General features: G+C 42.0%; 1 protein-coding gene across 1 annotated transcript in view; it reads right to left on the bottom strand.

Annotated features, from left to right (window-relative positions):
• The window catches only part of LOC124805762 (synaptotagmin-11), a 717,920-nt gene that overhangs the window by 60,682 nt on the left and 642,001 nt on the right, over positions 1 to 15,237 (bottom strand). Inside the window, exon 5 of the mRNA XM_047266330.1 lies at positions 2,038 to 2,333. Coding sequence (XP_047122286.1) covers positions 2,038 to 2,333 — 296 coding nt within the window. The remainder of the gene's footprint in view (positions 1 to 2,037; positions 2,334 to 15,237) is intronic.

The raw sequence follows: 15,237 nt of genomic DNA, 5'->3' as shown, positions 1-15,237 counted from the left end.
CCACATGGACTGTATATCATGATAGGCAGTAGGTGACCTTCCCTCGCAGACAGTTTTGAAAAGTTGGCAGTCAAATCCAGATGTGGGGACTATATGTAAGTTAACTGAAATAGGTGGCATAAAATATTGAAAAAAGTGGCATCCTACCAGCAATTTAGGCAGTCAACAGGGAATCTGCCCAAGAGACAAAGTCTGAGAAAAGATATAGTCAGAGAAATACTGCAGCACAAGAAAGGGTGAAACACTGTACAATGGCTTGCCACACACATGCAAAAAAGTTGTGAGATTCCCGGGAGCATGATGCTGAGAATTTTTTGGGACTGCCAGGGTGTGGTTCTAACAGATTACATCGTGAGGGGCAATATGTCAAAATAGATTACTACAAAAATCTCTTAACAGTGTTACTAAGGCTATCAAGGTGAAGCATCACAGAAAACTGTTCATGAGGGTGGTCTGGTTCCACTACTAATCCCCAGCTCATTCTGTACAATACTCTGCTGTACATGCTGCCACTGTGGCTTTCAGATATTTCTAACCTTGCTCTCCACCCCCCCCCCCCCCCCCTCCCCCTTGTGAATCTCCTCTCTATGTTCTGACAAGGCACTCAGTGACTACTTCATCTTCATGGATGAATGGATGAAGGTACAATTGTGTGGCAGGCATTTACAGAAGAATTATGAGGCTACTTTCAAGCTGAAATGTTTCCTGTATAGCCAAAATGCAAACTTTTACAACCAAAGTCTTGTCCAGGTCATCCATCTTTGTGAAGAATTTGTCACACTGAAAGATGAATAAAGGGTGAATATGCAGAGGAAAGAAGGCCTTAACACTAAAAAATATACTCATATTACTTGCCTTTTGTTTTTATTGTTAGTTATTGGTATGCAATTTTAGAATAAATTTTTATAGGAACAAACAATTTCTCAAAACTTAAAAAAAACTATAAAAGCAGGTATCACTTATGAAGTGAACTGTAGATCATGCTGTAGCATAAACTAGATTACGTACGGCAATGTTCCAATTCAAAGAATAGTTTGTGCGAACATGGAAAGTGATTGTGGAAAATGCCTTCTTGGGCAGCCATGGCAGCTCGCTAGTGATGTAATTAAATTTAAGATGATGGGAAAAAGAAAGAATTGAGGATGGAAAGGATGAGCAAGACAAATGATAAGGTAGGAAAAGTCAGTGCTGGGCAAATTACGTCAAGAGAGTCACAATGCTGAGTGGAGTAGGGTTCAACTGTTTGCCCCGAAGAAGAAGAAGCAAAGTATATACACAAAATATCCCACTGACAATTTAAAGAAATGTGTAATAAGGCAACTTTTTTTACAATATTATGAACAATATAAAAAATATCAACTTTGCAGAAGTTTTGTAGCTTTTGTTGCACAGGATTGATCTTCAAGACTAACAAGGAAACACTTCAAATACATTGTTCTGTTTATGGGATTAGGTTTTAAGAGGTACCCGAACAAAAGAGGCATCAACAGTGTTGGTCAGTGTTTAATTGCTGTGTTGTGCAAGGCACTGGCATATAGAAGTGTAGTGTGTGACAGCATTCTGTTAGAAGAACATTGGATTGCATGTTACACTCACCTGCTGCTGTTGCTCAGGGGTAAGCACGGTGGTGCTGCTATCCCTTACAGCTATTCTGTATGGTTTGTCTGGTAATAACAGTATATCAACTCAGTAAATGCAAAAGGTTCATTGCAGAGTAATTTAAGCAATGTTAACTCAGGGAATCAGGAAAGAACATTTAAAAAATTGAAATTTTTTCAGCTTACACGTTACTTAATCTAACTTAAACTAACATATGCTAAGGACAACACACACACACCCATGCCTGAGGACCTCAGATGGGGGAAAGCCACGCAAACTGTGACATGATGCCTCAGACTGCGTGACTACCCTGGGTGGCTAGAGATAAAATGGCTTCCAGCAGAGAGACTGGTGCAGAGAGCTGCAGTAAACGAGTCTTAGTATCGAAGGGGACAGCAACAACAGGTGTGACAAGAGAGAATCGCGTGGCACGCGCACCTGATCTTGAAGACGAGTTGCCCGAGGCGTCCGGCGGTGAGGTTCTTCTCGTTGGTCTCGAGCTCCTCCTTACTGGGCGTGCTGGGCTTGTCTCTGAGCGTCTCGTCTTCAGTGTGGTACTCAGTTAGCGGTAGAGTCGCCGGCGTCAGTGGCTGCTGCTGCTGCTGTTGCTGCTGCTGCTGCTGCTGTTGTGGCTGTTGAGGCGGCTGCGGCTGGTCAGGGGAGAGCGTCTTGCCCGGCTGCTGCTGCGGAGTCTGCAGACCAGACGTCGGGGATGAGGCAGCGCTCTGGCCAGACTGCAACAAAGAGAGTACAGTGATTGTCAGTCAGGACGACCAGAGTGCAAGAAAGATCGTCTCACATTGCTGTAGAGTTGGCATAGGAAAACATGGCCGGAGGGCATGAGTGGGGAGACCAGCAATGGTGGTGGGGGTTACAGGCAGGCGCTGTAGGAGAAATGCCGAGTGCTGGAGGGCATGTGTCATTCTAAACTGAAGCCTATACTCACATTTTTTGTAAACATCAAGTGGAGCCCATCCACGTTCATACTTGCAAAAAATCAAATGGCTCTGAGCACTATGGGACTTAACATCCATCTGAGGTCCTCAGTCCCCTAGACTTAGAACCACTTAAACCTAGCTAACCTTAGGACATCATGCCCGAGACAGGATTCGAACCTGCGACTGTAGCAGCAGCGTGGTTCCGGACTGAAGCGCCTAGAACCGCTCGACCACAGCGGCCGGCTCATACTTGCATGGTGACCATACAAATATATGTGTCACCTCTGCTTAGGTTAGCATCCAAAAAGAATTGTGCTGAAAATGCAACAACAGCAGCGGCGATTTATTTTCGCCTGGACTATTAACCATCTGTAACTTTCAGAGGAGCGTCATGAGTGGCCCAAACATTTGTCTTATTGGCCATGTTAAAATTTGCTTCTTATGCAAAAACACAGCAGAGTTTCACAGTGTCACCTCACTGACGTATTCTGCAGGTGCATTGCAAGAGAATTCTGAAACGGTGGTTTATTAAGTTAGTTTCACAGTGTCACCTCACTGACATTGTGCAGGTGCAATTGCAAGAGAGTTCTGAAACAGTGGTTTATTACGTTTATTAAGTGTGGAACTGAGAAAAAGTAAGGTCAGTAGCTTATGAAATAGCACACCGTAGGAACAAAATAAACGTGTAATACGAAGGTAATCCCAAAGTAAGGTCTCCTATTTTTTTTTATAAGTACAGAACTCTGTTTGTGTGGTAGTTGCTCATACTGTTACGAAGAGCGCTTCACGCGCTGTGTGTAAACATGCGCACGCAGCGCTGAGGCGCTGTCTTGGCTTGGCAGCCGTTGAGAATGGAGCTCCCGTTGGATGTTACCGCCAAGTGCGAATTGCGCGCAGTTATTCGCTTTTTGAACGCAAAGGGCACTGCGCCGATTGAAATCCATCGCCACTTGACGGAAGTGTATGGTGAGTCGTACATGGATGTCAAAAATGTTCCTAAGTGGTGTAGAGAGTTTGCAGCTGGTCGGACCGAAATTCACGACGAACAAAGGAGCGGGAGACCGTCAATTTCTGAGGAGACAGTGTTGAAGATTGAGCAAAGCATGTGTGAAGATCGGCGGATCATCCTGGATGATCTCTGCACGTTGGTTCCTGGGGTTTCCCGAAGCACCGCTCACAGAATTTTAAAGGAAACATTGAACTACCGAAAGGTGTGCTCAAGATAGGTGCCACGCATGCTGACTGAGGACCACATGCAGCAACGAGTTGGTGCTTCCCGCGCATTTCTTCACCGCCTTGCAGCCGAACAGGACAACTTTCTGGATTCAATTGCGACGGGCGACGAAACCTGGGCATACCACTTTAGACCTGAGACCAAGCAACAATAACGCCAGTGGCGGCATCTTTCTTCGCCAAAACCGCGAAATTCAAACAAACACAGTCTGCTGGTAAAGTCATGACAACCGTTTTTTGGGATCGGAAAGGGGTTTTGTTTGTCGACGTTATGCCCACTGGGACCACAATTAACGCTGACAGGTACTGTGAGTCTCTGAAAAAACCCAAACGGGCAATTCAGAATCGGAGAAGAGGAATGTAGAGCAATCGCGTACACATTCTCAATGAAAACGCTTGCCCACACATCGCTCAGCAAACCGTTGCTCTCCTGCGACAGTTTCAGTGGAACATAATCACCTACCCACCCTATAGTCCTGACTTGGCGCCCAGTGACTATCACGTCCTGTTCCCTAGGTTAAAAGAACATTTGGCCGGAGAGCGATTCAGCTCCGACGACGAGGTGAAACAAGAGGCTCATAACTTTCTGAACAGCATGGTGGCGAGCTGGTAAGACACGGGCATACAAAAACTGCCACAGCATCTACAAAAATGCATCGACAGAAATTGTGATTATGTCGAAAAATAGCTAAATGTTCAAGCTGTAAACTGATGTAGAAATAAACAGGTCTATGTACTTATAAAAAAAATGGGAGACTTTACTTTTGGGATTACCTTCGTATCTTCACTTATGTTGTTTCATAACCCATAGCATTTCTCGTTTCTTTAGCTATCGATGGCCCTTAAAAATTACATTCTTTCATCGAAAAAGTCTGTATTTAGTGGAAAAACAGGGTAGATAATGAAATTTTGCATAATAAACGTATGGCGAAATACTCTCCTCTTTGCATGCTGTCATTTGCCAACATCTCATTCCGATATCTCAAACCGTTTATGAAACATGAGGAATGTTGTGGATATTTCACTTTGGCTTTATCGTTGGCGTGGCGCGATTGCAAGTGAGTGTGCTACATCAGATAAATTTTTTCGAGATTGGTGACAGAGAGAGGCCTCCACCCAACTCTAAAGAAAAGTTCAAATGCTATCTAAATTTCATATGCAGCAACATATTATGTAATATGCACCAAACGCAAAATCATAGTGATTCCTATTTTTCATTGTGAAGTTTCTCGAATTTCATACAGTGTCTTGTTTCCATGTAAATATCACAATAACTACGACCATTAACGAAATGAAAGGTCACTGGTCCCATGGACCTATTCTGCTCCACAGGCCACACACCACAACCTTGTAAATTAAAAGAGCGCAGTCGTGGAGCAGCGAGGACGCCTGTAGTTGTACCAATTTGTTGATACACAGTAATTTAGTTTAGTTTTTGTTTCTCACGCATTTCCACGAGAAAGTGAATTGTGTGTATTTTACACATAGTGCTTACTAATTTACTCTACCAAGCTTTTTGCGTAAATTTTAGTGTACATCTGGATGAGGCAGAAGAGCCACATTACATTATTCTGTTTAAATCTCGTGTTTGAACACAGCGTATGATTTAGAACAGTGCGTTAGAGTTAGCAGGAACCTTTGTGAGAGCAGAGTTTCTGGTAAAAAGTAAGTGTTGATATGTTCATTTTCAGCAGAGAAATTTATTTCTGTTTTAAGAGCCAGCGGATCTTGGTATCTTAGACTGTAGTGAGAACTCGGTACAGCAGATGTCTAAAGTATGTTGCAATGGTGTATAATGTTTACCCCGAGGCAAATTGCTGCACATCAACTCCACGACGCCATGCTTAAACCCGTTGTATAGTGAAACAATTTTTTATGTTTCCTGAAAAATTGACCTTCTAGGACATGGCTCCTTTTCTGACTCACCGATTCAATTGTGTTTCGATCACGAAACTGAATTACTTTTAAAAGATCGTTCCTATTATCAATGGTTCGTACGACTGTGATACTGATTCCGTAAGCTACCAGTTAGCAATGACGTGCGCACTGTGTGGTGGAGGTTATAGTTGGTCAAACGAATATAGGAATATCTTCGTCAGATAGATCACCCACTACAAACACATACTCTGTCCTTTGTACCTTATACCTATGACAGAAAAATATATCACCTACGCTTAAATATCCACTAAAATGCGTTTTCCCTGTTGTAGGTAGTTTTCACAGTAAATTAGAAAGTGCTACATTATTCTCTTCGCAACAATATACGAACTAATTCACAGAAAAACACAAAAGTAGCTATGTAATGGCTACTACACTGGTGTAGGGCCTGTGAAGTGTTATTAATAATACTCTTGGCAGTCGTTAGACGGATGCTGTAGCCAGCCCGAAGGCTTCCAGCATCTGTCATTTTAGAAATAACGATTCTAGCAGTCAATTGGTTTACAAACAGTATGGCGCACACATTTTAGCTTGGTTGATTTTAAACTGGGGTGCAGGGTGTGAATGAAGCGAGTATCGGCAGGCAGAGGAGTGGTGCAGAGACAGCATGTAAGTCTCTACCCACAATTTTGATATTACTTTATTTCCTGAGAAGCAGATGTAGGCAGCACCCATGACACACTGATACGATTCATCATCGTATAACAAAGGGTTCTTAGAAATAAGCAGTAGGCCTACCAAACGTCTTATTCACTCATTAATTAGTGCTTTAATAAAACACCCACAAAATGCTAAATATGATTTACCTCTATCATTTTACGATTTGCAGAGCCTGTGTCTAATGAAGAACAATGCGGATACACATCATATCGGAAGGAACACTGGATCGTTTTTCTTAACAGAAGAGAATTCGAAACCAGAACAGCTGTAGATATCTTAGGTGTTGCGAAACAACTCAGATCACTTAAGAAAGGCAAGTCTTCCGGTCCAGATGGTATACCATTCAGGTTCCTCTCAGAGTATGCAGACATAATAGCGCCTTTATTAGCCATCATATACAACCGCTCACTTGACGAAAGGTCTGTTCCTAAAGACTGGAAAGTAGCACAGGTCACACCAATATTAAAGAAGGGAAATAGGAGTAACCCATTGAATTACAGACCCATATTACTGAGCCGGCCGAAGTGGCCGTGCGGTTAAAGGCGCTGCAGTCTGGAACCGCAAGACCGCTACGGTCGCAGGTTCGAATCCTGCCTCGGGCATGGATGTTTGTGATGTCCTTAGGTTAGTTAGGTTTAACAAGTTCTAAGTTCTAGGGGACTAATGACCTCAGCAGTTGAGTCCCATAGTGCTCAGAGCCATTTGAACCATTTTGAACCCATATTACTGACCTCAATTTGCAGTAGGATTTTGGAGCATATACTGTACTCTAACATTATGAATCACCTTGAAGAAAATGACTTATTGATACATAACCAACACGGATTCAGAAAATAACGTTCTTGTGCAACACAGCTCTTTACTCCCATGAAGTAATGAATGCTATCGACAAGGGATCTCAGATCGATTCCATATTCCTAGATTTCCAGAAGGCTTTTGATACGGTTCGTCACAAGCGACTATTAATCAAATTGCGTGCGTATGGAGTATCGTCTCAGTTGTGTGACTGGATTCGTGATTTCTTCTCAGAGAGGTCACAGTTCGTAGTGATAGACGGTAAATCATCGAGTAGAACAGAAGTGATATCTGGCGTTCCACAAGGTAGTGTCATAGGACCTCTGCTGATCCTGTTATATATAAATGATCTAGATGATAATCTGAGCAGCCCCCTTAGATTGTTTGCAGATGACGCTGAAATTTACCGTCTAGTAAAATCATCAGACGATCAATTCCAATTACAAAATGACCTAGAGAGAATTTATGTATGGTACGAAAAGTGGCAATTAGCACTAAACAAAGAAAAGTGCGGAGTCATCCACATGGGTACTAAAAGAAATCCGATAAATTTTGGGTATACGATAAATCGCACAAATCTAAGGGCTGTCAATCCGACTAAATACCTAGGAATTACAATTACGAGCAACCTAAATTTTAAAGACCACATAGATAATATTGTGGGGAAGGTGAAATAAAGGCTGTGCTTTGTTGGCAGAACACTTAGGAGATGCGACAAACCCACTAAAGAGACAGCCTACATCACACTTGACCGTCCTCTGCTGGAATACTGCGCGGTATGGGATCCTCACCAGGTAGGATTGACGGAGGACATCGAAAAGTGAAAAGAAGGGCAGTCCGTTTCGTGTTATCGCGCAATAGGAGTGAGAGTGTCACTGATATCATATGCGAGTTGGGGTGGCAGTCACTGAAACAAAGCCGGTTTTCTTTGCGGTGAGATCTATGTACGAAATTTCAATCACCAACTTTTTCTTCCGAATGCGTAAATATTTTGTTGACACCCACCTACGTAGGGAGAAATGATCATCATAATAAAATAAGAGAAATCAGAGCTCGAACGGGAAGATTTAGGTGTTCCCTTTTTCCCACGCGCCATTCGAGAGTGGAATTATATAGAAGTAGTATGAAAATGGTTCGATGAACCCTCTGCCAGGCACTTAAGTGTGAATTGCAGAGTAACCACGTAGATGTAGACAACAAAGACACTGCAATATCGTATTTATCCTCCGACAGCAGGCAGCGACTTTAAATTAAAATGTCCTTCCTTTATGGGAATTACATAATGAGTATACGAGTACAGATTGTAGTGCAGGAACGGCAACCTATGAAGTTTGGTTCTGGCCGTGAGTCATGCACGGACGGATGCGCCCTCCTCCTCACGACATCAGTTTCCGCTCTTCTCGGTGGTATTAATGTTAATTTTTTTTAAAAAAAGGTAATAAATAAATAAACCTCTATTCCATGTTCCATACGCTTTCATACAATGAAGACTTTCACGACCGGATGTTCCAGCTGCCGAGAATTCTTCCGGGTTGCATGGCCGTAGTCCATGGAACTCTTCTATCCCTGACGTTTCGTCCAAAGCTACGTTGGACATCTTCGGAGGTGCTCTTGGTTGTGCTGAGTCTTGCCAACTGATGAGTCGGACATCGAAGAACGGCCTAAATACCGCGGAAAGTGGGCGTGGTCTGGATTTTACGTGATAGCAGAGATGAACCTTGTCAAGGATAAAATATAAATATCGATGATAGTACGTCAAAGATAAAAACTTCTCATCGATTCTGTAGCGCCACTGTCCATATATCGCTGGGTTTCATAGCTTCTTCTTTTCTGTTAAAATTATCACCGTATTTATATGTTTCGATGGCTTCTCTATATAGCCGTAGCTAATAGTTCGTCATAGTACATAAAACTTCAGTTTCCGAAAATTTCACTACGTGATCACCCAACTGAAGAGCATGTTCCACCACGGCTGACTTGTTTGTTTTCCCTAGTCGGCAAAGACTTCTATGTTCATTCAAACGTGTATTCACACTTCTCTTTGTAGTTCCAATTTAGACCCTACCACATGAACACAGAATCTTGTATACACCACTTGCAGACAGAGGGGGACATTTGTCATTAACAGAACGAAGTGCTTGGCCTATTCTCTTAGTCGGTCTGAAAACCGGTCGAACGTTTTGTTTCCTTAAAACCTTGATGATTTGATCCATTGTAAGACATCGTGGTCTCCTGACCTTCATTGCTTACATATTCTGCCCTCACAATCATATTCCACACATCAAGACGCTTCATTCGAACCCAAACTTGATAAGATAAAGTCAATTTTGTATGAATTCATGTAAACAATATGCAAATAAAAAGTAAGCACACCGTGGTTGAAATACTCGAGGCTGGTGTACACACATACATTCCAGACACACGGTCACAGGAGCTATTAGTTCGGGAGACACAAACTGCACAATGGGACGCCGGTCCCTTCGAGGACGAGTCGCCGCCAAACGCCGAGGTGACCGCCCATGGAGCGGACAGCGTTTGCCCGAGTGAAAGGAAGAACGACCCTATGTTCGGAATAAACCAAATTCCGCTACACTGTGTGGGAGCGCCCAGCCTATGCATTCTTTACAAAAATAGCACACAGTTTCAGAGATTTTCACAGGGAGGTAGCAAACGCCAAATGCCGATGCTACAGATTTCTGAACTGGTCGCCTTAAATGAAATGTCGTTCTCCCATTTTACAAGAGCAATGCTGATTGGCAGACGATATTTCTGACACGTTGAGCTGAAGGAGTAATGGAAGAGACCGAAAGATATACCCCTTCACGTCTGGCGTGGAGAGGGGTGGTTGCGTTCTTGCTCTTGGAGTGAGGAACAAGTCTCTCCTCAGTACTTCACTGGGAGAGCGCCTCTGTCAAGAGCAAATCAGAGTGCAACTCTATATTGAGACCTTGCGATTAAGCATTGTTCACTGTGTTGGCCGCCACACTTATTGTGCGGTGTGAACAGACAGAGTTATAGCTAAACGCCTGCAAGCGAATTTTTGAGTGGCATCACGGTGGACTGGTTATCTGACCGGTGTACCACGCCAATAGTTAGACTAGGGGCGAATAGGAGTCCTTGACTTCATCAAGGTGTAGGGAGAGTTTGATTGGCGAAGATCAATCCAGACAGAACGAGAGTTATCTTATTTGTCAGCAGCGAGCGGCGCAGACAGCAGTCATCACAGCTTACGGTATTGTGCGCTACAGCTCTTGCGAGCCCCATATTTCCTCCACAACAGTACACTTCACTGCATTTCATACGCGACAGCCTCGACTGTACCTAGCAACATTCTAACGGATAATTATTCAAGTTGAATAGACGCGGTTCTCAGCCATTCTGCCAAGTCAATAACAATCTTAAACTTTGTATAGAAATTTCATTAGCGAATCCTATCCTTAAGAGGTAACTTCACATTCCAAAAAGAACCCGGAAATAACTTATTCAGTTCATAACTAAAAGTGCCATTGTGATTTCTCAGAAATTTTGCAAGATAAATAATAATTTTCGTTAGTTTCATGTTTTTCTTGCACTAACTAGCACTACTGCAGTACCCAAGTATCCCACTAGTTAAGTAAGAAATTTTGTGAATTTTTGTGTCATTTCCTTACAGCGGACGACTCCAGAAGATATTTATTGCTGAAAGTTTTTCAGGAATTTCTCTTTAGAATGTTAGGAGCATCTGTCTGACTTCTGTAGTACTGTGGGGGTGGAAATTGCATCTTGCAGGAGCCACAGGGTAAAGGGTACATCTCAGATTAATCCGTTGCGCAGAACGACAGAATGGCACCCACACGCTCACACCGTTACTTTTTTGATGAAAGGTAGAGAAACCGTGTTCTTCAATCGCTGTGTCCTATCGTTGTCGTTAGGCCTCCCGTTATTCGGTCATAAAATTCTATTTATTTCCTTGCTAGGGTACCCATTCTTCTCAAAAGCCTGCTTTAGATGTTTTAACAGGTATGACGACGCACAAATCCTTTTAGCTCTGTCCACTAGACTTTTAATTACACCTCTTTTCTGTTGTGGATAATGATTGGAATCCTTACGCAAGTATCTGTCGGTATGTGTAAGCTGCCATCAGTCTGTCTCATAACGAAGACATCCAAGAAGGATATTGCATTGTCTTTCTCCATTTCCATGGTAAACTGGATTTTAGGATTTATACTATTTAAATAACAAAAGAATGCCTTTAAAGAGTTTTTGCCATGTGACCAAATCACAAATGTATCATCCACGTATCGAAACCATCGACATGGTTCCTTATTCGCTTTTTCTAGAGCTAATTGTTCGAATTTTTCCATGTAAAAATTGGAGATCGTAGGACTCAATGGGTTACCCATGGCCACACTATCAAGCCGCTCATAAATCTCATCCTCCCACTGGAACTGACTAGAAGTGAGACAGTGTCTGAAAAGAGCAGTCAAATCTGCTGGGAAAACATCCGCTATGTAAAACATAACTTCGTTAAGCGGAATCATTGTAAATAAAGACACTGTGTCAAAACTGACAAGAATATCCTTAGGAGCCAAAGTTAGTCCCTTCAGTTTATCAATGAAATGACATGAGTCTTTTACATGTAAGTCATTTCGGCCAACATGTAAACAAGATACCAGATATCTTGCTATTTGGTACGTTGGGGAATGAATAGCACTGACAATGGGTGTCAGAGGAAGGTTCAACTTATGAACTTTAGGTAGGCCATAAAGTCTGGGACACATAGCCTCACTCCTCAACAAACTTTTCTTCTCCTCCTTTTTGACTGAAGTAGATGACTTTATCAGCGTATTTATTTTCCTCAATATGCTAGCTGTAGGGTCTTTCTTAAGTTTATTATATTGTCCTGACGTTAAAAGATCTAAAATCGTACTCCTATATTCCTCTTTATTCATAACAACAGTAGCATTGCCTTTGTCAGAAGGAAGAACCCTTCGTCTGTATTTAAATCTCTTTCCTTCGTTCCTGGGTGTTGGGAAGGGACATTGTGGCCAGGGCTCGGGTTACCAACCCCGCCCATTTTGCCCCAACACCTACCTTTGGGCACCAAGAAGGCTACCTTGGGAAAAAAAGACAGCCAAATGGAAAAAAAGATAGCCAAAGCGGTTAAGACGACTGAGCACGTGAAACGGGAAACCCGGGTTCGAGTTCCAGTTCGGCACAAATTTTCACTGACGTCGTTGCCTTATACAGCTGATGGTTGTTTGTATTCGCAACTGCAAATACATTTCATGTATTTCATGGTTTTTAAAAAAAAGTGTTCTAAGAAAAATCTCTTTCATTCTGATGTTCAGTTAGATGTTAATGTTGACAATAGTGGTGGGAAGTGAGAGACGGGGTGGTACTATGTAATGTGTGATCGCACTCAGGGATAATGGTATCAGGAAGATTGGGAACCATTGGCCTAATATGTGTATCAAATTCATGATGAGGTTCATTCGTCATTCCTGACAACTGATCTTTTATCGCTACAGTAATCAAGCGAAGGATATTAAAAAGAACAGCACACCTGTAGAAAGTTATGCGAAGAAAAGAAACACTACCAAATTTGTGAATTCAAGGCGAAATAGAAGAAGAATTTAGCGAGGTAATGAATATTACATTAATGGAAGATGAATGTTAGCTAAAAAGAAAAGTTGTCCATTAATAAATTGTGCACAGCACCGCGCGCAAGATAGAAGACCGCGTATATATATCTCGCTTAATTAAAGAAATGAAGCAGCAGAAAAATTGCAACAGCAGAAACTTAATTTAGGAATGTAGAGCCAACGGCTCATGTATAAGTTATGAGAGCCAGAAGTCGTGAGCAATGTATATAAAACGAATAAGCTGCGACCTGAGTCAGTGAAATATCGCGGAAAGTGTCTGGTTGGAGAATGGAGTAGCTCATATATAAACACGACTCTCTTCGATAATTATCGGTTGCGATTTCCCTGAATCAACTACTGCATCACATCGCTCGTTACACAGTCGTCTCCTTGTCGATGGCCACAAATACGATCGCATTCAACCAATCAGTATTGGTCCTGAGAAAAGAGATGCTTAAGAATACGCAGGAACGGTTGTCACTGATATTTCCACCGATGGTTTCGTTACATTTTTCCGCGCAGCAATCCTCAAGTTAAATAGTATCTCATCTCTCGAGATCCATGTCCCGCAATTGTGTTTAACTTTCCAGAATGAGATTTTCACTCTGCAGCGGAGTGTGCGCTGATATGAAACTTCCTGGCAGATTAAAACTGTGTGCCCGACCGAGTTCGAGTCTCGGTCGGGCACACAGTTTTAATCTGCCAGGAAGTTTCATATCAGCGCACACTCCGCTGCAGAGTGAAAATCTCATTCTGGAAACATCCCCCAGGCTGTGGCTAAGCCATGTCTCCGCTATATCCTTTCTTTCGGGAGTGCTAGTTCTGCAGGTTCGCAGGAGAGCTTCTGTAAAGTTTGGAAGGTAGGAGACGAGATACTGGCAGAAGTAAAGCTGTGAGTACCGCCCGTGAGTCGTGCTTCGGTAGCTCAGATGGTAGAGCAATTGCCCGCGAAAGGCAAATTCCCGAGTTCGAGTCTCGGTCGGGCACACAGTTTTAATCTGCCAGGAAGTTTCGTGTTTAACTTTTCTTCCTCATATAAATTGTACAGGAGTCGGCGCCCGTACATTATGGAATTAACTTTCTTCTGCAGCAGTTTTTCTGTCCAGTTTCTTTTCTCTAGTTACTAAATATATACAGGGTGATTCAAGAAGGTATGCAAATATTTTAACATGTTATTCTACAAGTAAAACTAAAGAAAAAGTTCATATACACACAGGTCCGCAAATGTTTGGTTACGGTTTTACGGCTAATAAAAGAATTTGCGTGAAATTTGGAAACTTCACTAATACGAAGTCATCGTATAACAGTACGAGGTTAAAGTAAAGCACGATTCCCCTTTATTTTGTTGCTATTGATCTGGTGAATCTAATAAAACATGTCCCAGACGTGTATCTGCAGTAGTTTTCCAGAACATTGCAGATCAAAACACTGTAAGAAACACGACAAACGACATGATACATACTGATTCTCGGTCGGAAATGAACAATAAACAGAAAAATAAAGTAACGTTTTGCTGTTTGTAGATGACAAGCTGTAGACACCGTAGTAGGCATAAAGCTACTAGCATAACTATCCAATAGCTCCATGTGAGATATGTAAACAAATGTATACATCCACTTTATTTCCAAACGTGTTATAAAACTAGAAAATTTAGACATATCGTTAACACACAACATACAATGCCTCAGCTCAGAGATACATGTCTCAGCTCTGTACTGTATGCAAACTAATGTAAAAACGTTTGAGAAAAATCGTTAATTTTACAAGCGCAAATATTTTCAACCAAATGTATCTTTAAAGGTTAAGACGTAAAAATTTTGCAGAGGGAAAAATAAACTCACTGAAGATCGCACAAAAAGTGCTGAAACATGTCTAGGTGAAAACAAAACTGCAAAGGTTTGTTGCATAAGGCGGAATTCCTCTCCAGTTTTCTTAGCAAGCACAGAAATAAGAAGAACTGCAACATTCACAAGACGATTATTGAATACAGTGTTGGAAAGAGTTTTTTCGACTGTAACGCTTTTAAATTTGAGTAGAAAATTTGTTTCTAGGTACATGACCGTGTTGCAGCTTGTAATAGTTTTTCACGTTGTGAAAATCCTAACTTTTGCTGCGTAATTTTCTAATTTCAGTCGAAGACTGTAGTACACAAAAAGTCAATGCTGTTGTTTGAAAAATGGAATGAAGAACTATGTTGAGCTTCTATTACAGTAGTGGCTAAAGAGAAAATGTGAGAAGTGTTTCAAGGTACAACATCCCCCCCCCCCTTCCTCATTAAAATCCATATAGCGAGAAAAGACTTCTTACAGCTGCCAAGGCCGTTTTAGATTTCAACTGCGAGCCGCAAAAGGCTGCTGTTAGTACTGACTAAAGACCACAGTCATCTTTAAGTTCGGTAACTCGGAGCCGTTGCCCTAGAGACGAAAACAAAATCACATTACACGATTAGT

The sequence above is a fragment of the Schistocerca piceifrons genome, chromosome 7 (genome assembly GCF_021461385.2).
Source record: "Schistocerca piceifrons isolate TAMUIC-IGC-003096 chromosome 7, iqSchPice1.1, whole genome shotgun sequence".
Classification (NCBI taxonomy): Eukaryota; Metazoa; Arthropoda; class Insecta; order Orthoptera; family Acrididae; genus Schistocerca; species Schistocerca piceifrons.
The sequence above is the reverse complement of the archived record's forward strand: the minus strand, read 5'-3'. Positions and strand labels throughout refer to the sequence as shown.